Genomic DNA, 24212 nt, shown 5'->3' with positions numbered 1-24212 from the left:
TTGATGAAATCCTTGTCTAATAGGTCTTTGTAGGCTCTTGTCCTTTACTGTGTGTCATTCCACATTTAAAAGTACCCTGACAACCTAGGCATGTGAATCTTCTACAAGAAGACAGGCAAGATGACTGATTGTAGTAGGGATAGGTTTCTACTGTAGAGGAGTTACTGTGGTGGTTGAATTACCCACCTTTTTAAGGGATACCAATTTATGCCAATTAATACCAATTTTAATCCTATAGAGAAAATTCATGGATCCTATAGAAGTGATTCATGGATGTTGAGACCCTTTATTTTTCTACAGTAGATGACTAGTGTCTGGATTAGTGATGAGTGAAAATTTTGCCAGTTTTTGTCATAGACTCCAATGGGTCCAAAAGCAGTGCAAAAAGGGACAGATTCGCTCATGACTAGTCTGGTAAACTACTATTAAAAGTGCTCAGAAGAACAACAAGAGTTTTATTGTGCATTAAGTGCAGTACTTACTTGACACTATTTTCTATACAATAAGATTATTTAAACCCCTCAAAAATGAGGGGCTTGAATGGGGCAAGTTTCATCATATCATATCATATGCCAGCTTCTTCATAGTGGTTTGAGAGACTTTGCAAAATTGGATGTGAGGACCCCATTGTGCTAGGATAGAAACTTTTTTTCGATGTGGGTAGAGTGGGGATGAGGATTCCTTTAGATCCTTTTTAAAATACTGTTGTCTTAACTAGTATTATGTAGCCAGTCATGAGAAATGTTTATCTTTCTGGATTCTTACTTTACAGTTATTGACATTAGGATTACTACATCACTATTTGGAAAAATGATGACTAGAAATTTTCTTTAACATGTGACTGTTATCCATTCTAGGTCTCATCTAACAGCCATTCCTGTGTTTTTGCTTCTTACATGCATTTTTTCCACATGAGATAATTTCTAGTACTATGGGATGGCAGGTGGATTCAATGCTATGTACTATACATCAAATTCACAGGCGATCCCATATTATTAGTGATGAGAGAAATTTTTCGTCAGGGATGGATTTGCAGCGAATTTCCACGTTTCGCCATTGGTGGAATTTTTCGCGAAATGGGCGCAAAAATTTGCTGCACAAAAAAAATTGTTGCCACGTGTCATTTTTGCTGTTTTGAAAATCTTTTTCAAAGATTCAGAAATTTTCTGGTGAAACGGGACAGATTCACTCATCACTACATATTATTATTAATTATACCTGTACTGGGTATATAATAGAGGTCTGTCTTCAGATAGGTACCGTATATACTCGAGTATAAGCCGATCCGAATATAAGCCGAGGTACCTCATTTTACCTAAGAAAACTGGAAAAATGTATTGACTTGAGTATAAGCCTAGGGTGGGAAATGCAGCAGCTACTGCTAAGTTTTTTTTTTTAACTGTCTATACTGTCTAATAACTTCTATTTGTGAGAGTGCATCAGCCCCATTAAATAGATAGGAATTTGCAAATATCTACTTTCCTGCTATAATGCATTCACAAAAATATATGTCCTTTATATAAGTTTAATAAGCAGAATATGCATTTAGCATTTGAGCTTTTCACTTCCATTACCCAGAAGCAGAGAGTGAGAATCTGGCAAGACAGCATGCTACACATACTAATTAAGTGACATAAGCACACATGAAAGAAGTCGCCTGCTCAGTAGAAATGCTGCTTCTGCTGCTATGAGCAGAATAAAGGCAGAATCTCAAGAGCAGGCAGCCTGGCCAGTGTAGTGTATGTAGGTCTGTCCCAAGCCAGGGCCAGGGATACACTGATTCTGTATTACCAGAACTGGATATTGATGCAATTAAAGTTGCAGGTAACAGGTAGTAATATTGCACATGTGCAGCATTCACACCAGGTAGCAGCAACTCTGGAAACAAGACAAGCGACTAAACTGCTCAACAGAACCGGAACCTGTGCGTGCAGAGCGTTTCCCTGTGCAACATTACGGGCAATGGAAAGATTGCACAATGTGCCAATGCGGAAGAGCCCTGCCTGCTGCCTCTCAGCTCTGCCCAAGCCACGGGTTAGCGCTGCCTGTACGGACCTACTTGGGGAGGGGGGAATGGGGCGGCTCGGTCTGTGAGGCGGGGAGCGGCCAGTGCCAGGTATCGCACAATGGCCGTATCTGCTCCACCGCGTCCCAGCCTGGTGGTGAAGTTAGTGATGACTGGGGACTCGGACGTTGGGAAAACCTGTATTCTCACCTGATTTACAGAGAATACACTCCCCTCTTACATCTCCACCATGGGTGAGTTTGCCGGCTATCCGTGCAGCCATGTGACCGTGCCTGGGAACTACAACTCTCACAATCCCTCAACGAAGGCAAAGTTCCCGTATATACTCTAGTATAAGCCGAGGGCCACTTTTTCAGCACATTTTTGGTTCTGAAAAACTCGGCTTATACTCGAGTATATACGGTATATGTTACTTGGGGTGCTAAGAGGCTTATGAACTTCTGAAAGGGTCTTTACAGACCCAAAAGCAACTTTGTTTTGTAAAATGTGTGGTATGTACAACAATCAATTAGTATTATTACAGTAGCCAGCCTTGTGTAACATATTGCAAAGAATGTCATATGACACGTGTGTCCCCTAGTTTGTTTTGCAGACAAAAGGTGGCATAACTGAGGTTAGTTTCCAGAATAACGAGAAAGTCGGTATGATTGTGAGGTATGATTGGTGGATTTACCAACTTCAAAAACAGAGAATGATGGGGTGGTTTAAATAGGGACTGGAAACTGAGCTGTTATTGAGTGGAAATTTGTAATACTGTTTTTGGTTCAGTGATATATTTTTAACCATTTTTCTGGGACACTGTTAGTAATTTATGTAACACTGTTATTTAAAAGATAGAGGTTAAAAAAAAACCCAATTCTATTATCACATAAAAACTCATGGACGAGATTCAATTCGAGGAGAAAAAACTTTTCTCTTAATTCCGTTCCAGTTTTTTCCCCAAAGGCTTCAATAGAGTTCACATGATAAACTATGAGATAAATTTTTCTGAATTAAATTGCATCTCAAATTGAATTTTGTCCATCAGTTTTTCTGTGAGAAACTTTTTTCTCACACAGCTTATGTGGATGAGATTTTGTAGGAGCCTACAAAATCTTGTGGTGTTGCGTTGTCGCATGACAAGATCAGATAAAATCTGACCAAAATATCCAGTGGAGTTTAGCCCTTAGACCTTTTATGCATTAAACCGCAGAAAGAAACACAGCTTCAGATTCTTTAGGAGAAAGTGTGATGCTCAGGGCACTGAGGAAACCCTGGAGATACCTTCTGGTCAGGAGGTGGCAGTAGCTCCAAGTTCCCCAGCGTCAATAGGAACATCAGCGGAAGGCAGCAAGGAGCACAAGTAACTTTGATGAAAATGGTTTCAAGCGCAACTTCCCAATGCACTTGTGGATGTAAATGAACACGTCGTAAATAGTTCTTTACATATTTAAGCTGCATGCTGAACCTTGGAGAGATGGGAGAAACAGAGATCCAGGTAAGACTACTTCTAGGTAAAAGTACACAGGTTTCAGAACATATACTGCTTAATGACAGCATACAAATACGTCACGGCAGATGGTGGAAGCCCAAACACAAGTCACATTTGGGTGAATGTAAATTTGTTGCCGTAGATATACCTGTAAGCCTTGTAACTCTAGTCAGTTGTAGTAATAATGCTCAACTTGTTGTAGAATAGGCCAATTTATAACATTCCAAAAGTTAATTTAAAGAAATTTAAGAAATATAAAATTAGTTTTATTCATAAGAATAATTATAGCTTGTCCCAAGTTGCAAGTTCAGATTGCATGAGAGGATTAAAGGAGAAGGGAAGGCTAAAAAAGAGTTACTCTCAAGCTGCAGGCATACCTTCAGTTCTCTCAATAGTGCCCCTAAGTCTCCCCATATTTCACCTGTTCAGATGGTCAGAAGCCTCATAGGAAAAAAAAAACTGCTGAGCTCTGTAAAGAAAGTTCCCATAATGTCTTGTTCCTGCACCAAGACCAAGACCAGTGTACATGCTCAGTTTGTAAGACTATGAGGATGCTTCCTGCTGATTGGCTCAGATCCACATTCCTAAGGGGGTGGAGTTCTTAGCAATCTTGAGGGAGGGGGGAGCAGGAGAGGGGAGAGAGCTGTGTGTCTCTGGCACAGGAAAAGAAAGAGACAACAACTCTTTTGACAGAGGACTCAGAGGTGCAGCGTTTCTGTAAGTGCTTATGGCTGTATTTACATAGACCTTTATGATAAAGCTTACTTAGTTTTTACATTTCTTTCTCCTTTCTCCATATTTGCCAAATGATTTTTGCCTTATACTCTAAGTGCAAGGAATCTTCATAAATGTAGTTGGCAAATTTAGTCTTTTTCAATTAATGGGTTTTAATTTGACTATACATGTTGGCCATTAAGCAAACTGCCAAATGTGTGTGGATTATTGGTCAACCATGCTGCCCAAAGCATAATGACCAAATTATTTACAGAATATGTCAGATATACAGTTTGTGGTTTACTCTAGATTAGTTTAAAAATAGCATAAAACAAATTGTAGATTTATAAAGCTGTGTCTTGCTTTATTTGTATGATTTATGCTGTCCAACACAATTCCTAAAATCATCCATTAAAAAGAAGTTGCGGTGTTGTAAAAGCAACCTCTGTGTTTTATGGCAGAATTTTACACTGGACTTTGCAGAAGCCTAAAATCACTACACAGCTTTATAAATAGGCTTGGCATTTAGACTACAATAAGTGGTGTATTCAATCATCATTTTCCCCCCACAGATATATAAATAGGCCCCTGTGTGTGGGTATATAGACCTTGTAATCACTCATTTGATATTAGGACCAAACCACTGAACCTGCTTTTGTGTAGGGGTGTATGTTGTTGAGATTATAGGCTAGTCTAGGATCAGAGAACATTTTCTGCTTTGGCAGGTAAAGATCTAGATTTTGCAAGCATTAGCCTAGAATTATAGAAAGACGATCTGTATATACAATCCATCCAAAAATATTGGCACTGTTGTGCTTTTTTAAAATAATGCACCAGTTCTGCCAGAAATTTGTTGAAAATAACATGCTCTGGTATTCACTCTTGTATTCCTTTTGTTTGCAGTTGAACTACACAAAAACAGCTGTAGACAATGACTGAAGCGTATCTTCTTCCACACAGATATCCTAAAATAGACTAGACATGTAAGAAATATTTGGATATCAAGAGGGCGATTCACCTTTAATTTGTAAGTAAATTGGAAGGAGTTACAGGTGCCTGCAATTTAAGTAGCACACAATCAGCCAATCAAAATTGTGCACCACACTGAACATTGTGAAAAGCAAAAGCAGTTGTTTATCTGAGGTGGTGAGAATATAAATGCTAGTGAGAAGAAAGCATGAACAATCCTATGGCTTTAAGTCCCTCTCCAAAGTCCTTAATGTTCCTGTGTCCATGTATGCAATGTTATCAAGAAAGCATGGCAACGAATCTCCCTGGACACAGGCACAACAAAAAAAAAAAATGATCAAAGATTGCAGAGAATTGTTTGAATTGTGGTTTAAAGGAGAACTAAACCCTAAAAATAAATATGGCTAGAAATACCATATTTATATTCTGAACTTTGTGCACCAGCCTAAAGTTTCAGCATCTCTGTAATAGAAATAATCCAGGCCTTTTTGTTAGGAATGTCAGTGACACATGCTCAGTGTGCTCTTGGCAGCTGTTGAGAAACTAAGCTTAGGGGTCGTGTCCTTATATATCAACCAGAAAATGAGGTTTGTCTGTCAGTGGGTTATGCTTCAGGGCTGATTATTAATTTCTGATGCTAATTGCACTAGTTTCAGAGCTGCTGTATTATTTACTTATCAGCTTTACATCATGACATTTATATTCTATCTGTACAGTATATTGTGAGTGGGTCCCTAAGCTCAACTGAAAGCAGCACAGAGTATGTGCAGTGAATAAGCAGAAAAGAAGATGGGGAGCTACTGGGGGCATAATTGTAGGCACAGATCTTTCCTGCTAAAGGCTGTGGTATGGAAGCCCAAAACAAAATGTACAAACTTTCTAGCCCACTTTAGTTAAGGTTTAGTTCTCCTTTAAAGAATCTAAAAGAACTAAGCCTTGCCATAATAATACACCTGAACAAGCCACACAGTCCTTCTGGGATAATGTCCAGGGCAGATAAATAGAAATTAGAGTATTTTTGTAATCTTTGGCAATGTTTACAGGGAATGCCTTCAAGGAAAGGAGCCTCATCCTTACAGTTGTAAAACAGGTAGATTAATATTTTGGGGTTGATTTGCTGCCCTGTAGATTCAAGAGTCTGAGTCTTGAGCCTTGAATCTGTGCATGGAATCATGAAATTAGGAGATAACCATTGCATTTTGAAAAGCAATATTGATCCCAGTGTGAGAAAGCTGGGTTGCCATCACAGATGGGTCTCCCAGCAGGACCATGACCAGAAGCACCCAGGAAAGGTTTAAGACGAAATGCTGAAGTTGCCAACAGCATGTCCCAATAAACATCCAAAAAGGGGAGAAGGCATCATTCAAATATCAGAAAACTTGAGAAGTCTGCAAAAGAAGAATGGGCCAAATGGTCAAGATGTGGAAAGCTTGTTTATGGTTGCAGAAAGCGCTTGATCTTGGCAATTCTTTCAAAGAGGTGTGCTACAAAATTTTAAGGGTGTAAATTATTTTGTTGGAATAAGTTTTATATGGAAAAAGAAACTTCTGTAACCAGTGAAACTTAACAGTGAAACAAGGAATTTTGTGTTTTGAGATAAATCTACTCTATAATAATTTGTGAATTATTTGAAAAAAGTTAGGGATGCACTGAATCCAGTTTTTCGGATTTGGCCAAACCCTGAATCCTTCGTAAAGGATGCTGTACCACATCCGAAGTAGCATATGCTAATTAGGTTTTGGAAGGGTTAAATGTCGCCGCACGCTTGAAAGATGTCCAAATTCCATGTTAATTGTCAAAAAGTCACATGATTTTAGGATTCGGAAAAGCTAGGACCGTGGTTTCGGCAGAATCCTGCCGATAAAGGCCGAATCTTGGATTCGTGAATCCCTAAAAAAAGTGCAAAGCTGCTAATATAATTTTGGTCAGAGTTGTATTTAGGAGTGAAGCACTGCATTATCCCCACTTATGGCTAATTGCAGGACAAGAAGATGTTACAGATTTAGGGAAATTCAATGAAATTTGGGGTGGGAAATTATGAAAGTTTCCTAACTGTATGTGTTCATTCATCAGTTTGAATATAATAGTTCACTCAAGAAGGATGAAAGGTAAAAACTACAGTAAGTATAGAGAACCTAAACCTGGGTTTCTTATGCTAAAGACACACTTTCTTATGCAAAGACACACTTTTTATTTTCTAAAAAGATTAATTGTACCATTCCAAGTAGCTTAAAAATATATTTATATCATTATGTAATCTTTAAAATAAATCAAAGACATGTAAACATAATCTGGGAGTTTATAACATTTATGAATAAAGTCAGTAAAACTTCTGCAATTACACTAGCTGCAAAACGACTGTATATCTTAGGCTGATTTCATTTAAACATTTCAAGAACAAGCTTACATGTAGAGGTGTGTGCGTCTTGCATGGCTAAACCTGCATATGGAAAAAAAAAAGTGATCATAATGGCAAGGAATGCTCATAATCTATGCCTGAATAGTGAGATATTCTAGAACAAGCTTAAGGTAAAAAAGGCAAAAATAACTGGGAGAGAAAATGCAGGCTACATGGCTTTTTGTTTTTGCAACACAGGTCAGCTGTATGAGGGAGAAGGCTGAGATCTGAGGCCTTATTCACAAAGTGCTGGGCAAAGTAAGCAAGGTGCTATGATCTCCCTAGATGTAAGAGCTCTGTAATTGAGGCCTGATTTTATTTTAACCCATAGGGCTCTTGCATACAGTGATTTTATAGTTGAGATCCCTGATATATGGTAAAAGGAGGGTAAAAGTTTTCCAAACCTTTAGTTTTTTATCCCCTGACATTGAGTTAGTGATAAGTTGGATAAATTAGCGCCAGGTCAGGTTTTTTGTATAGTTCAATCTAGGAGTAAAGTATAGGATTAGGAGAAGTTAGTGAGCAGCCCAGTGTGTGATGAGTTGATTAGTGAAGGTTAATTCCTTGTGGTGTCAGTGCTGCCATTTGAGGGACCCAAGCAGTTAGGCTCAGGACAAACAAATTCCTGGAGTTATTCACCTCTGTGGGCTTCGCCTAGTGATAAATTCTGATTTTCACCCATTGATAAAGACATTTAATATGTTTTTTTTCTGTGGAGTGCTCTAGTGTCACATTTTGATATTCTGCCCCTAAATGTCTAACTGGACATCTGGCAACTGCACATATTACTCCCATTCATCAGACATATATTGCACACATTAATGAATCTGAACAAATACAATACTGAGACCTTTGACCACGCACAGATTAGCATTGCATTTTCTGTAAACAAAACTCCTTTTGTTGAGAGGATGCCTAACTTTCTGCCTAATTCACAGGATTTCAAAAGCAGCTTTACTGGTGGAAGCAATACAGGTCCAATAATGAGCAACAAAATCACAACCCAATTTTGTTTTGGCAAACAACCAATGTAGTCCTAGAATAATGTGACACATTATCAAGGTTATGTAGTCTTAAATAAATATTTCTCAATAAAACTGTTCCCTTAGCTCTCTCTTCACACTCATGTATTAAATTTCAAAATAATCTCTATCTGGTTCTCGTCTGTTTTGTGCAACTAGAAGCTTTAAGCACAATTTTCCTAGCACGGACACGTATGTTCTTTACCCCATGTTTAATTTACAGTTTAGTCCAAGTAATCAGCATGGTATTGGTAAATATGGTAAAAAGCTTGCATCTACATTTTTGGTCAGTAGAATTACTATTGGCAAGTTGATTTCAATAATTAAGTTTTTCATCAACTTCTATAGAGAAATATGGGACCCAGTGGGACAGCTTTATGGTTAGGTTTGGTGTCCAATAAATATGAACCAAAGATGCACACACAATTTTGATACATTCACCTTAAACCAACTACTCAGCAAAGGGGTTTGCTTTTTTCATTAAAGGAAAAGACTCAAATTGTCAAATGGATACAGGAAATGTCTCGATAAATGTAGAAGAGTTAAATGCAGTTATCAATAGGAGCAAAACATTAGGCCCAGGCAGGCTTCCCTTTGATGATAAAATTCCAAGATCTGATATAACACTGTATATAATAAGAGTACTAGCAAGCCTTCCAGCATCCAACCAATTACCAAATGACTTTATTATGAATTATCCTTCTAGCCAAATGTGGCAGGGATCACAGAGGTTGCATCCTATAGACCAGTATCCTATAGAACAATATTTTTGTGTTGATGGTGATCAAATCAATATTACAACATTTGGCTATGTCTTACCCCCTGGATAAACCACCACAGGAATGTAAAACATACACCATGCAGATGAAGTGAATATTAGACCTGCATGATAAAGAAAAAAAATACTCTTATTATCATAATTTACAATATCCCTGCATGAACACCATGGAAACACATCAATATTAGCACCTTTCTTGAGGAATCATAATTTACAAATCCAAGGATTGCAGGCTCCCCATCTCTCCCCACTTACCTTTTTCTTTTTCATTATGCTCTTCAGTTTCCCTTTTATAATACAATTACTCACAAGTTTTTCTGGGAACAAATGTCTTTTTAGATTCTAGGAACTGCTGATTGTAGGTTTAAGCATAACTTCTCTTTTTTTTTAGGATGTTGGCTAAGTGGAAATTCTGCTATGTATATTATTCTCTTTAAAGGCATTGGGAATAAGCTAACTAGTGGACACCACAATCCTTCTGAACCTTGCTTATTGTTGGAAGAAAGCCAACCTCCTACTGCCTGCTGAAAATGTGGCCCCTCTCAAATGACGTTTGTGCTGGTTTGCAGTTGTTAAGCATCAACGTTTGCATTTATGAAAACCAACAAATAAGAAAGCCCAAAACACTTTTAATTCTAGATTCAGTTTCAAAACTGCTTTCCGCATTCTTAAATAGCAAGGTATCTGCTTTGAAGATAAATCAAAACTAAAGTACAAATTTGCCTTGTTCATTAAATGATCTTACCTGTCCAAGCAGTGCTATCATTCATGTATCAGCTTCTAAGTAAAGAAATGACTTTAGAATTGTGTAGTAGTTTTACTAGTAATGTAAATCAAGTATACTTAATGCACAGAAATGCTTCCTGGCAGGCTTTAATTACATGATATACTTAATAATGATTATGCCATATTTGTAAGCACGTGAGGCTCTAACCCTTCTGTATAAATAATATCAGAATGAGCATAGGCATTTTATGATTAATCTAGAAAAATCATCCTTGCATAGCAATGAAACATCCCTACTTGTATCATGAAAATGAAAAACTCAACACCAAAATCAGTTTGTATATATAAAAGCATCATGCAGACATAAATACAGAGCCATCCTTCAACACCAAAACCAGTTTGTATATAACAGCATCACGCAGACATAAATACATCCTTAGAACCTGTATATTATATTACAATACAATTATAGGATCTTTTATCCAGATAGATAAGGCATCATTCCATACTCCTTACAGTGGACTGCCATCTACATCTTTGCTAGCTTGGTGAACAGCAACCACAAGGTGCAGATTTATTTTTACATAGAAAAAGCAAATTATTTAGAAATAAAATAAAAAATGTTTGTTTAACCCCTATGGGAAATTGCATTCCAGTATACAGAAAATCCTGAACAACAGGCATAATGCATTACATAACTGTGCAGGAGCCACTTATTGTTTGCTATACTTAAGTGCATTAAGAACAAGGTTCAAGTTTTAATGTTATACTGTAAGACAGATTTTGCTAGAGCACTGGGAAGGAAGTCAGACACACAAACTACTGCAATAATTGGTTTGTGAATTGCTATAGGAAGTTCAGCCTAACTGGAATTCACTATTTTACAGACAGAGCAAGATATGAATGTGGTTACTATTTTCAACAGCTCAACATTAATGATTTTTTTTTGAGGTGTACATACAGGAGTCTATAGCAGCAAGTGAAGCAGTTTCAACACACACTTTTTTATGTCACTGACTTTTCTTCCTCCTCATCAGTTTCCTCTGCATTGATTGGTTATTTGAGTACTGCATAGTTATCTTTGAAGTTCAGATTTAAGGTCCACACCAGCCAAATCAGCAATTGTTTTTAAGGTGTCTGCTGTAATTTGCTCTCTGATTTGGCTAAACTGCCTAGAGTCTAAAAACTTAATATCCTGGATGAGTTTCTTATTTTTAGAAAACTTTTGCTTGATACTGCCTGCAGCCTGAAATATGACTGTGTAGTATATTGGAACCTCAAATGCTTTAACTGGATCCACAGGAGGTTCATCCCTTGCCAGCTCTCCAGCCATCAGATTTTTTCTTGCCACTCTTTTGTGGAAAACTTTTCTCTACTTCTGCATGGATAGGCATTTCGTCAAGAGAACTATTTACTTTTTCAATAAAGGCGTTTACTACAGCCAGACGTTTTGGAATTGATGGCCTCAGTTGCTGAAGTTTCCACCATTCTCCAAATTTGTAAAATGTCTAGTTCACTAGTTTGCAGATAATCTGACACTGGTGTGGTAATTTCAAAAATCTGCAAGAACAGGAATGAAACAAGTAATGTTTAAAATCTTGTCCATCCATGAATTAAGCATGTTGCCTCACTAACAACTTTGCGGTCAAACTTGGTAGGCAAAGAAATATGTTCCAGGCAGTATAACAGTATGCTGTATAACTCTTTTGACTGGTCAGAGCATGACCCAAAATTTGTACCCAGTGCCCCGCCAGCGGGTAACATAGTAAGTTGGGTTGAAAAAAGACATACGTCCATCAAGTTCAACCATAATGCCTATATATAACCTGCCTAACTACTAGTTGATCCAGAGGAAGGCAAAAAACCCCATCTGAAGCCTCTCTAATTTGCCGCAGACGGGAAAAAATTCCTTCCTGACTCCAAGATGGCAATCGGACCAGTCCCTGGATCAACTTGTACTAAGAGCTATCTCCCATAACCCTGTATTCCCTCACTTGCTAAGAATCCATCCAGCCCCTTCTTAAAGTTATATAATGTATCAGCCAGCATGACTGATTCGGGGAGGGAATTCCACAACTTCACAGCTCTCACTGTAAAAAATCCTTTCCGAATATTTAAATGGAACCTCCCTTCTTCTAAACGGAGTGGGTGCCCTCGTGTTCGTTGGAAGGACCTACTGGTAAATAAAACATTAGAAAGGTTATTATATGATCCCCTTATATATTTATACATAGTTATCATGTCACCTCTTAAGCGCCTCTTCTCCAGTGTAAACAGACCCAACTTGGCCAGTCTTTCTTCATAACTGAGACTTTCCATACCCTTTACCAGCTTAGTTGCCCTTCTCTGGACCCTCTTTAACTCAATAATGTCCCGTTTGAGCACTGGAGACCAAAACTGAACAGCATATTCTAGATGGGGCCTTACCAGCGCTCTGTAAAGGGGAAGAATAACCCCCTCCTCCCGTAAATCTATACCCCTTTTAATACAGCTCAAAACCTTGTTTGCCCTTGCAGCTGCTGCCTGGCATTGCTTGCTACAGCCAAGTTTATTATCTACAAGAACTCCAAGGTCCTTCTCCATTATGGATTTGCCTAGTGCAGTCCCATTAAGGGTATAAGTGGCTTGCATATTTTTACATCCCAGGTGCATGACCTTACATTTATCCACATTAAATCTCATCTGCCACTTAGCTGCCCAGATTGCCAGTTGGTCAAGATCCTGCTGCAGGGATGTCACATCCTGGATAGAATTGACTGGTCTGCAGAGTTTTGTGTCATCTGCAAACACTGATACATTACTCATAATACCCTCCCCTAAGTCATTTATGAACAAATTAAACAAAAGTGGACCCAGTACAGAACCCTGAGAGACCCCACTGAGAACCTTATTCCAAGTAGAGAATGTTCCATTAACAACCACCCTCTGTACCCGATCCTGTAGCCAGTTTTCTATCCATGTGCAAATGACTTCACTAAGACCAATAGACCTTAGCTTAGAAAGCAGTCGTTTGTGGGTATCACTAATTTTTTTAGTTGTGAACATTTTTCATGTCCTTGACGCTGGTTAGAGACTTGCTCTGTCCACACTGAGAGCCTCTTGTAAAATTCAGAGAAGAAACAAGCTGTAATCTCTAAGTGTCCAAATACTTTACAGGGATGACACACTGAGTTGTCAACGACAAGATTAAGGATGTGAGCATAGCACCAAATGTGGACAGAATTGCAGGAAACATTTCTGATGAGGGCTTGAACTCCATTGCAGCACCCACTCATATTTGCAGTACCATCAAAAGAGTAGCTAATGATGTCACTAAATTTATAGACAATGAGATAATTTCCAGTTGTTCTTTCAGAGATGTAATTAGGGGTTCTCCAGTTGTGCTGGATGAGAGCAATAAGCCTTTCATGCACATCTCTCTATCTGACATACCTAAGAATAATGCTGCACTGCTCCATCACACCAACATCTTGAGTGCTGTCCATTTCCATGTTATATTTCAGTGTACCTTTTACTTCTTGCTAATGTTTTCTTTCCCCATTAGCATGATTAAATTATTTATTGTTTTACTTAGAAATGTAACTAGGCCTCCTCTCCCTTTGCTCTCAGGATTGCACCTTTTTTCTTTCCTCACTCATTGCCACTGCATCTTTGACATGTTTTCTGGAGAACAGGGTCATATTTGGCAAGAAGCAGAACCAGCTCTAGGAAGTTCCCATGGTTAAGGTCACTATTTAGTAGAGTGTGCAGCTTCATCCTTCCCTCTGTAAGCAGGCCAAGTTTTGCAATGTGTTCTACTATATCAATTAGCCTTTGTATGATCATACAATTATGTTGTATTATTTCCTTTTGTCTATTTACTAAATTAACACTTATAAGTGTTTAATGTCACTTTTCCTTTCTGAAGTTAAAATATGCAGACTGATGCTAGATGGATGGCAGAATCGTCATGCTCCTAATAGGAGAAAGAAAGGTAAAAACTAAGTAAGCTTTTTCAGAAAGGTCTATGTAAATACAGCCATAAGCACTCACAGATACTCTGCACTGAGTTATGTCAAAAGATGTGTCCTGTCTGTTTTCCTCTGCCACAGACACGCAGCTCTCTGCTCTCTCCCCTCTCCCTCAAGAATGCTAAGAACTCACTCCCCCCCCCCCCCCCTTAGAAATGTGGATCTGAGACAATCAGCAGGAAGCTGACTCATAGTCTAACTGAGCATGTACACCGGTCTTGCTTTTGGTGCAGGAGTGAGGCATTATGGGAACTTTCTTTACACAGCTCAGCATTTTTTCTTCCTGTTTGGTTTTTGATCATCTGAACGGGAGAAATATGGGGAGACTTAAGGGCACTATTGAGACAACTGAAGGTATGCCTGCAGCTTGAGATTAACTCTCAAGCCTTTCCTTCTCCTTTAACCCTGTCAGTAACATGATGCTTATAAACTGGCCACTGGCCAGCCACTGCCGGTACTCTGCTTTTAGTGGGTCCGCCGCTCGCATTGATCTCAGTCACTCACCCAGGTGGTCCGGAACAGCCAGCACAAAATTATTTATTAGGATGCTTGATTTAAATAGAGCCTATGGGAGATGGCCTTCCCGTAATTCAGAGCTTTCTGGATAACACATTTCCAGATAAATGGGAGAGAGGGAGGAAACTGGGTGCGTGGTTATCCCTGACATTTTCTCTCTACAATGTATAGTTTTGTAAATAAAAATATACATGCATACAAAATGAAAATGCACCATGTGAAATCAATATATTTTATTAGACATGACAAGCAACAGATAACATTCAATTTACATCCATGAGTTCAAGATAAATAAATGGCTACATTAAAAAGAAATGAATATTTTCCCGGAAGCACAGTCAAAAAAAAAAAAAAAAAAATCAATTGCATAGGTAAATCTGTGGGCAACTTTTTTGCTGGGGAGTTTTAAAATGTATTGTTTTTTTCTGGTCCGTTGAAAAATGTAAAATGGGAGTTCTACTGTAATTCCATTTCAATGTATTTTCCAATAGTTATAGACTATAGAACTATTTAAATTTGTTTGAAATTATAGCTTGGTCACAGTTATGTATCCCAAAATATATAACTTGTATGAGAAGAAAAAAAATCTTGCTGGCAAGAAAAAAAAATTACAAAATTAAAATCCATACTCTGCATTGGCAGTGCAAGAAACATTTTTCCATAACAGATAAAGTGTAAATTCAATGGCAAGTACTGCTGTCTGCTTCTCAAAATACCCTTCATTTCCATAGATACCTTACGTCAGCAGACATCACTTCTATCTTGGCAGATTCAAAGCAAGCTTTCTCCCAAGGAGCCAATCCCTCATGTTTGCAACTGGGTCCATAACCCACAAGGCAGATATAGCTGTTTGATACACTTAACATTCTTAATTGAAAGAGGACACTTTTATGAAGGATGTAAAAAAGAAAATGAAAGCATTAGACTGCTTTGAATTGTGTAAAGAATTATAAACTGAAACCTTATAGTGAGCCTTAAGGCCACAGAGCATCCAGTTTAATTCATGTTGCACTGAATTCTCTAGTACAGTGCTGTCCAACTGGCAGCCCTCTGTTTGGCCCCCTCCTGTCTGGCTACTTTGATGGCTTACCTTTGTGCAAGCATTAAATAGTATCAGTACTGTGCATAACTGCCTCCCTGCATGGTTCACACCTCAGATTCAGGTTGTAAACCCCCTGTATTGTTTAAACATGCAATCCCCTGTGTTGTTCACACCTTTTAATCCCTGCATTGTTCAGGAGTAGTAGAAATCCACAAATAAACCCTGCACACTATAAAAAGAACATATACTGAGTTGGTACTGCAATTAAAAAGTTTTTTAATATCTAGTTATTGTGCAGACTGTAGGAGCAGTGCCAGCATTGTGTCACTGTATCCTGCCTGTGTGAGCCATACTCTGCCTGCCCTACCCTGCCTGTGTGTGCCATACTCTGCCTGTGTGTGCCATACTCTGCCTGTGTGTGCCATACTCTGCCTGTGTGTGCCATACTCTGCCTGTGTGTGCCATACTCTGCCTGTGTGTGCCATACTCTGCCTGCCCTATCCTGCCTGTGTGCGCCATACTGGCAGAGTATGGCACACACAGTCAGTACTGGTCAGGTAGAGTATGGCAGGCAGAGTATAGCACACACAGACAGGGTAGGGCAGGCAGAGTATGGCACACACAGGCAGGGTAGGGCAGGCAGAGTATGGCACACAGGCAGCATAGGGCAGGCAGAGTATGGCACACAGGCAGCATAGGGCAGGCAGAGTATGGCACACACAGGTAGGACAGGGAAGGCAGAGTATGGCAGGTTTTTGCTGTACTACCACCATTAATATGGTATGGTCATGTGATAACATGGGTGTGGTTTAAAAAAGGAGAGTGGTCAAAACTGGCTTCCATTATCGGCCCTCCACCATGTAGGCCAGAAAAATTCTGGCCCTCGGTACCACAGAAGTTGGACAGCACTGCTCTAGTACATTACCGCCTGACAGCATGGCCAGCAGGCTACTATAGGTTTCAAATTAATTGACTTATGTGCAGCCTGTGATATTTTTCCTCCTTGTAGCCCTGTTGTAATCAGAAGATTTTATATCAGAAAACCGATCCCTCCTCACCTACCTGCATTAATTGAGCATTTTAGATTTAAACTGGACTGTTTCCTCTTTTCGCTCAACTATCCTGTAATATGCACTTGCCTCCTTCATTATTAGTAAGGCTGTCCATGCATATTGCCTTCTGTCACCAGATCTGGATGCCCATATGCAAGGGAAACTTAACCTAATATGGATGAGCCGCAAAAAAAGGGGTGTCACAGACAGTCAATAGCAAGAGCTGTATAATACTCAGTTCGAGCATCCCACCATTCAAGTTTTAACAAGTTCAAACTTTATCTACATTTTTATTCCACCTCTACTGAAAAAAAGTTAACCTCTTAGAGTAGGAGAAGGCTACGGTGCGATTTATAAAAATATTTGACACTTCACTTTTCTTAAAAAAGACGAGATGCCTTTAACCAGCAGAATACAAACAAATATATCAGAGCAGCTAACAGCCTGGGCACAGTTTTGGAGTATACACAGAAATATGGCACAATGCACAACAGTAGTCAAAGATTAACTAAAATGAATCTTATATCAGAATGAATATTTATTAAAAAAAAAAAAAAATTATTATCCTATGACACTCCAACGACATATTGCCAAATATAAAATTAACGTAAGCTAAAGAAAATAAAAATTATTTTGGAACATGACAACTTTTGTATTAAAAGATCTAATGAGCAAGGCATTTGGGCCTCCCCTCAATTAAATCAAAATATAATTATAATAGTACACTAATAGTACAGGTTAATGTGAATGCCCTGAGATTAAGTTCTAAACACATATGTATAGTGAGTGGACCTCTATGTACTTTATCTTCCTAATAAAATACTTTAAATAAACATGGATACAGGTCCCTAATGCTGTGTGTGCTACTTGCATTCCACCAATTCAACATGGCTTCCTGATACATATTGAGAAAACCCTTTTCCTTTGTAATGACTTTATCATTTGGCATACAGATTTTAACTTGAACCATAAAAAAACAAACATTCAATGAGAAAAAAAAAATGACATAATAAAATATAAAGGTAAGGATGGCAGACTATCCCAAAGCAGAAAGAACAATCGTTATTTTAGAGCGGAAATATTGCAGCATTAATTGGAACTAGTCAATGAAAATCATAAACAGTCGTGTTTATTAAAAAGGCTGACCAAAACTTACTGGATCACATTTTTAACTATTATAATAAATATGAATTAAAATATAAAAAATGGCGAAAAAATCCAACAGCTCTCATTCATAAAAATTGTACTACAATACAGAGAATTATGAGCATATAAAATAAGAAACAGAAAATGGCACTTAATTCAACCACCTGTAGAAAGATTGTGCAGTTCACTGGTAACACATGGGTTACTCTCTGAGGAACTGAACAACAACACGAAACACTACTCAGTTTTCACCCAGTGGTATGCACAGTCGGTTCCTGAGGAGATATGAATGGACTCCCTTGACTGGATTAGCAGTCTCAGGCATCCACATTTTGCGCACTAGGAAGTCCTCAAAACCCACACTCAAGCATTTTCTGGCAAGTTTTTAAGCATGTGAGCCAACAGCTTATTCGATACATGCATACACATAAAACATATTCCCCTACTATTAGGGCAAGGTGTGATTAGGCAATAGATATAAAATATTCTGGTTTTACCTAAAGAGAGCGCGACTACTAAAAGTGGTATTTCTTGTGCTTTACACCTGAAAAGGTGACTCTGCCCTGGTTCATGGGAGCTGACTAGCATATGCCAATGATATCTTTAAAATAAATAAACAAACAGGATGAAACCTATTGAAGAAACACTGTGGTATACCTGTCTTATATGAACCTGAATGGCCTCTCCAAGCCTTTACGAGAAAATGAATATATAATCTGTAATACATTTGCCATCTGCTGTATACTCCCCATAAGTTCTTATCAAAACCAAGTATTCCTTGGACTCTCAGAATAACTACAATCTAAATAACACACGTTAAGGATTTTTCAACACAGAATACTTGGGGGGAAATGTTTGTGCAAAACTGATGTGGAAAACTGCACACGTAGGGCTTGCACTATTTGTGGCATATAAAGAGAGATTTCCTTATTGAAGACTGACAGAAGAAAAATGAAGGTTCTTTAATTTTGCAACCAAGTCATAGAACACAGTATGTACTGTGAATTTCAAAAACCGCTTATGATTCTGAGCATCACATGCTGCAGGAGCTGATTTTTCACGGCCTGTAGTATGAGCCTAGAAAGAGAAGATCACAAACTCCATATAAGAAGAACTTCACAGTAATTAAGCAATTTACGTGCACCACAATAAATAATTGGTCAGCTTAATTGTGGAGAGGCAAAACACCAGCATTGCTTGGTTTTAAGAAAAGTTTATGGCCCATGTCAGTGCAGTGACATAACTGGGCAGTAACCCACAGCAACCAATCAGCAATTAGCTTTGTTTTCAGCCAGCTGCAAGTAATACAGAGAAGGCAAACATTTGAGTGTTTGCCCCGAGATACTACCCAGGTGCTAACTTGCCCACTGTTTGTAAATTACCCCCACTGTCTTTTGCAGTGAAGCAATTTTGGACTTCATACTAGCATTACTGGTCTGGTACATACTAGCCAAGTAATCCTTAATAATCCAATAAGGATTAATTATATCTTAGTTGGGATCAAGCCCAAGGTTCTGTTTTATTTTTACAGAGAAAAAGGAAATCATTTTTAAAAATTAGAATTATTTGCTTATAATGGAGTCTATGGGAGATGACCTTTCCGGACCTTTCTGGATAATGGGTTCCCAGATAAGGGTTCCCATACCTATACTATGCAAATAATTAATTGTATTATTTAAATTGTATTCTTGAACCAATAAATTAATTTTTTAGTTGTAATATTGGTGTGTCGGCAGCATGCATTGTGCTTGAGTCTGAGCTTTTAGAAGGAACCAGCATTTCACAATGCAGCTGCTTTCAGATAAGCTATTGTTTCTCCTACTCAATATAACTAGAGGAGTCATGGTCGGGTGTTTTAAAATTGAGTGCAATTCTCATATCTAGCACTAGGCATGGGAAAATTTTGTAGCAATATTGTTGTATGGAAGCTGTTAGCTTGTTACCCGCCCACTGTTCTGCTGATCAGTTGCTGAGGGGGGGAAGGGAGGGGGTTGATATTACTCCAACTTGCAGCTCAGCTGTAAAAAAAAGACTGAAGTTTATCAGAGTTCAAGTCACATGGCTGAGGGAACCCTATGTCATTTTTCAAAATTAATTATAAAAAAAATTGGTTTGCCCCTTTGAAAAATGTTTTTTAGTACAGGTTTTCTGCTGATAGAGTGCTATTAACTGATGCATATGGTAAAAAAAAAAAAAAAAAAAACATGTTTTCCCATAACAGAATGCCTTTAAGATTTTACTACAATGAAATATACACATATATGTTACTGTATGTATACAGATACACATACAGCCATTTTTAGGTGATTACCTTTGAGAGAAGACTGTGACTTAGAACTAGACTTTGGGGAGTTGTGCGGGTTTATGTTGGTGTAATCGTCATCATAATCATCATCTTCAGCGGTATCTGGAGGTGGAGGAAGGGGCCTGTGCAACCATAAAGGTATTAACAAGGATATGGATTAAGAGAAAATCAATGGCATACCTGTCCCATTAAAATACGGATATGAAGAGCTATATCTCTCATTTTACATTATCTGCACATATCAACTGTAAATACACTCCTTATAAACACACAAGACTTCACTATTGTTTTTAGGGTGGAAAAAATATAAATAGCACATTCTACAATTTATAGAATTAGCAGTTTCAGCTATATATAAGTAAAATGCATTTTTCATTTAACAAGCACTACTATATAAAAGGTGAATAGGGTGGCACTAAAATATGATATATTTGACGTTAAAAAGCATAAATCCATTTATTGAACACGTTTAAAAAAAATACACCCTTCAATAAAAACATTTCACAGAGTATACAATCCTAACAGAGTGATCTTAAATTCAATATATAGTCTCTGTAGTTGACATTGCAAATCTAAATAATGTGTCAACAAGATATGGAAACTCAATGTATGTTGCAGTTCTGATTAAATAAGGGTGACCCGCTATCACCATAAATGACCTTTGTCACAACATACTCTGTGTACTGTATGAAACTGTCTACATGCCATGTGTATGAAATTACATCTCCTATAAACTGTTCTACCATTATGGCCTAAAACACGAGTGTTTATACTAAGGGTTGTATTATTTTTTTAATATTTTCAATAAACTTTTTTGTATTTATTAGTTTCAAACATATTGTACTAGACTGCCACCCTATGTATATTTTCTATATTAGCGGTTATTTAGAAAACTGTGCTATTCACTAAAAAGTCACCTATTTGGCATTTTTAGTTACTTTTCTGTAATGAATGCCTAAATGCAGAAGCAAAACAGACAAAGTTATGAATGGATCCTTTTCTGCATGCATATGTCTTCTAATTTTATGATTGGCAGCCCGCTCACAGAGGAACATGGGGGATCAGATAGGCAAATACTTTCAAGCCAAAATTATAAATAGCATGCAAAGGCAATGTTATGACAGATGTAAATTCAGGTGCCAGTATCTCTTTAATGTTGAATTAATGTGATTAGTCATAGGTTACAATTACTTGTACAGTTTACCAATAATAATTACCTGTATGGTTTATCACTTCTAGAGCGATGATGATGGTCATGACCTTCTCTTGTCCTTTGCCTGACATGATCAGATGCCTAAAATAAGCAGGAAAAATATTGAAAACTAGTTTATTAAATGCTGAAATTTGGATTAATCAATGGTTAATACATAGAGAAAAAAAACAAGTTTAGAGTAGACTTCAGTATGAAGCTTCCTAGTTCCTAACTAAAAGCACACCTCCAATTCTTCTGGTCGTTTCCCATCTGTCATTTTTTCACGTCCTTTTGACTTCTTATATGCTTTTTCTTCCTTGTCCATAAGGTAGCGGGCAATTTCCTGAAAAACAAGGAATGACTTGAGCAAAGGGCATGATAAAGGAGATGAAGCCAAGTCACCTGTTACATTTTTTGGTTTATAAAGAAGATTTTTTGTAACTTTTTAGCAAGTGTTAAAGGGACAGTATACCCATCCCCCATTTTTAAACACTGGTTCAATGAATAGAGCTTGTGCTGAACATATGTCTTGCCTGCAGTTAAACAAGGCAGTTGGACAAGGCATTGACAAGGCTCCAAACTATCTCCTATCAACACTGAACAACGTGGAATCGCAAGAAAACAACTTTGCTTATTCATGGTAGTTTATTATTTCCAACCCCAAAATGTTTTATCCTGCCCTCCTCCTCTTTGCACTTTCATGCTTCCTAAAACATCTCCAGCCACACCCTCCATCCAGTCAGAAAGGTATAGCAATCACTGCCTCTCTACTCTCCTCTCCTTCCCTCTCAGCACATGAAGTTTAGTTTTTAAATTGCTCTGCTCCATAACCTCAGTTAACTCTTTCTCCTCACATAAAACAAAAACATACAAATCCCGCTCTCACCTTGCATTCCTCTCCTTCCTGTTACTCGCTGCTGGTGACATTTCCCCCAACCCTGGCCCTTACCCCATCCCTGTTCTGTTAGGGACACGTTCCCCAAACCCACCCTGTACCCCTTTAAAGTACAGAACCCTTACCCCTATACCCAAAGCCTCTATTCAAATTTCCTGTGCCCTCTGGAACTCCCGCTCCGTCTGCAACAAACTCACCTCCATCCGTGACCTTTTCATCGCTAAATCACTTAACTTGTTTGCAATAACTGAGACCTGGCTTTCCCCTACTGACACTGCCTCACCTGCTGCTCTGTCCTTTGGGGGGCTACACCTTACGCACACTCCCAGACCTGGAAACAGGGCAGGGGGTAGGGTAGGGCCCCTTCTCTCCCCCCGCTATTCATTTAAAGTCCTTCCACCTCCTCCTTCTCTTTCATTTTCCTCATTTGAGGTTCACTCTATTAAGCTCTTCTCCCCTGTTTCACTTCGCATTGCGGTCATATATCAACCTCCTGGACCGACCTCACAATTCTTTGACAACTTTTCTGCCTGGCTTCCTTACTTCCTTTCCTCTGACTCCCCATCCATTGTACTAGGTGACTTTAACATACCTGTTAAACTCCTTTCACTAACATCCTCCTTTGGGTTATCTCTGTGTTCTGACTCCCCCTCTCACTCTAATGGAAACTCCCTGGATCTTATATTTACAAACTGTTGTTCTACCTCCAACTTCACTAACTCCCCTTTCCCCCTCTCTGATCACAATCTGCTCACATTTCAACTCTCGCTAACTCCCTCTACACCCTCTGCTGTCCCCCAAACATACACATACCGAGACCTGCAATCCCTAAACACGTCACATCTCTCTTCTTCCTTTGACTCTCTTCATTCTAACATCCTAACTGTCTCTTGTCCTAATCAGGCTACCTCTGTCTACTACAGCACACTCACCACTGCCCTCAATGAGCTTGCTCCTGCCAAGACTAAATGCATGAGGCCCAAACCACTCCAAGCCTGGCACACTGCTCATACCAAATCCCTCCAAAAACAGTCACGTACACTTGAGCGCCGCTGGCGCAAATCAAGGTCAGAGTCAGATTTCTGCAGCTACAAATCTGCTCTGCTCTCCTACAACACCACCCTCTGCCAAGCTAAACAAACCTACTTCACTGCACTTATTAACTCCCTCTCTAAAAAACCTGCACAACTCTTCTCTACCTTTAACTCTCTGCTGTCCCCTCCTCCGCCCCCTCCATGTGCTTCAGTCACTGCTCAAGCTATTGCTGAGCACTTTAAAAATAAAATTGACACCATCCGAAGTGACATTGCACAACTAAATCCCCATAGCCATTCCCCTCCCTCCCTACATGCTACCCAGTCTCTTCTTGGCTCCTTCTCCCCAGTGACTGAAGAGGAAGTCTCAAAACTGCTGTCTTCCTCCCACCTTACTACCTGCCCGCTTGATCCCATTCCTACCAAACTTCTACGCAATGCCAACCCTTGTCTTATCAAATCCTTAACTCATCTATTCAATCTCTCGCTCTCTACTGGAATCTTTCCCTCCCAACTGAAACATGCAATTGTAACCCCTATTCTGAAAAAACCCTCCCTTGATCCCTCCAATCCTACTAACCTCCGACCTATCTCTCTGCTCCCATTCATCTCCAAACTGCTTGAGTGCCTAGTATACAACCGACTGACGCTATTCCTCTCTGACAATAACCTCCTGGATCTTTTAGACAACAACACTCCACCGAAACTGCTCTAACCCGACTAACAAATGACCTCCTTTCGGCTAAAGCCAAAAAACACTACTCGCTACTAATACTTCTCGATCTCTCTGCTGCTTTTGACACTGTGGATCACCCTCTTCTCCTCCAGACTCTCCGCTCTCTTGGCCTTCGTGACACTGCCTTATCCTGGTTTTCATCTTATCTCTCAGATCGATCCTTCAGTGTCTCTTACAATA

The 24212-nt window shown here is 38.8% G+C and overlaps 1 protein-coding gene across 2 annotated transcripts in view; it reads right to left on the bottom strand.

Annotated features, from left to right (window-relative positions):
* Positions 1-17104: 17104 nt before the first annotated feature.
* The window catches only part of ccdc50 (coiled-coil domain containing 50), a 40128-nt gene continuing 33020 nt past the window's right edge, over positions 17105-24212 (bottom strand). Inside the window, exons 8-11 of one of the 2 annotated variants that reach the window (XM_031901582.1) lie at positions 21612-21710; positions 21393-21469; positions 20182-20297; positions 17105-18947 (exon numbers count right to left, since the gene is read on the bottom strand). In XM_031901582.1, coding sequence (XP_031757442.1) covers positions 18928-18947; positions 20182-20297; positions 21393-21469; positions 21612-21710 — 312 coding nt within the window. In that variant the 3' untranslated portion in view covers positions 17105-18927. 2 annotated transcript variants of the gene reach the window in all.

This window comes from Xenopus tropicalis, chromosome 5, assembly GCF_000004195.4.
Source record: "Xenopus tropicalis strain Nigerian chromosome 5, UCB_Xtro_10.0, whole genome shotgun sequence".
Taxonomy (NCBI): domain Eukaryota; kingdom Metazoa; phylum Chordata; class Amphibia; order Anura; family Pipidae; genus Xenopus; species Xenopus tropicalis.
This window is presented reverse-complemented; position numbering and strand designations above follow the sequence as displayed.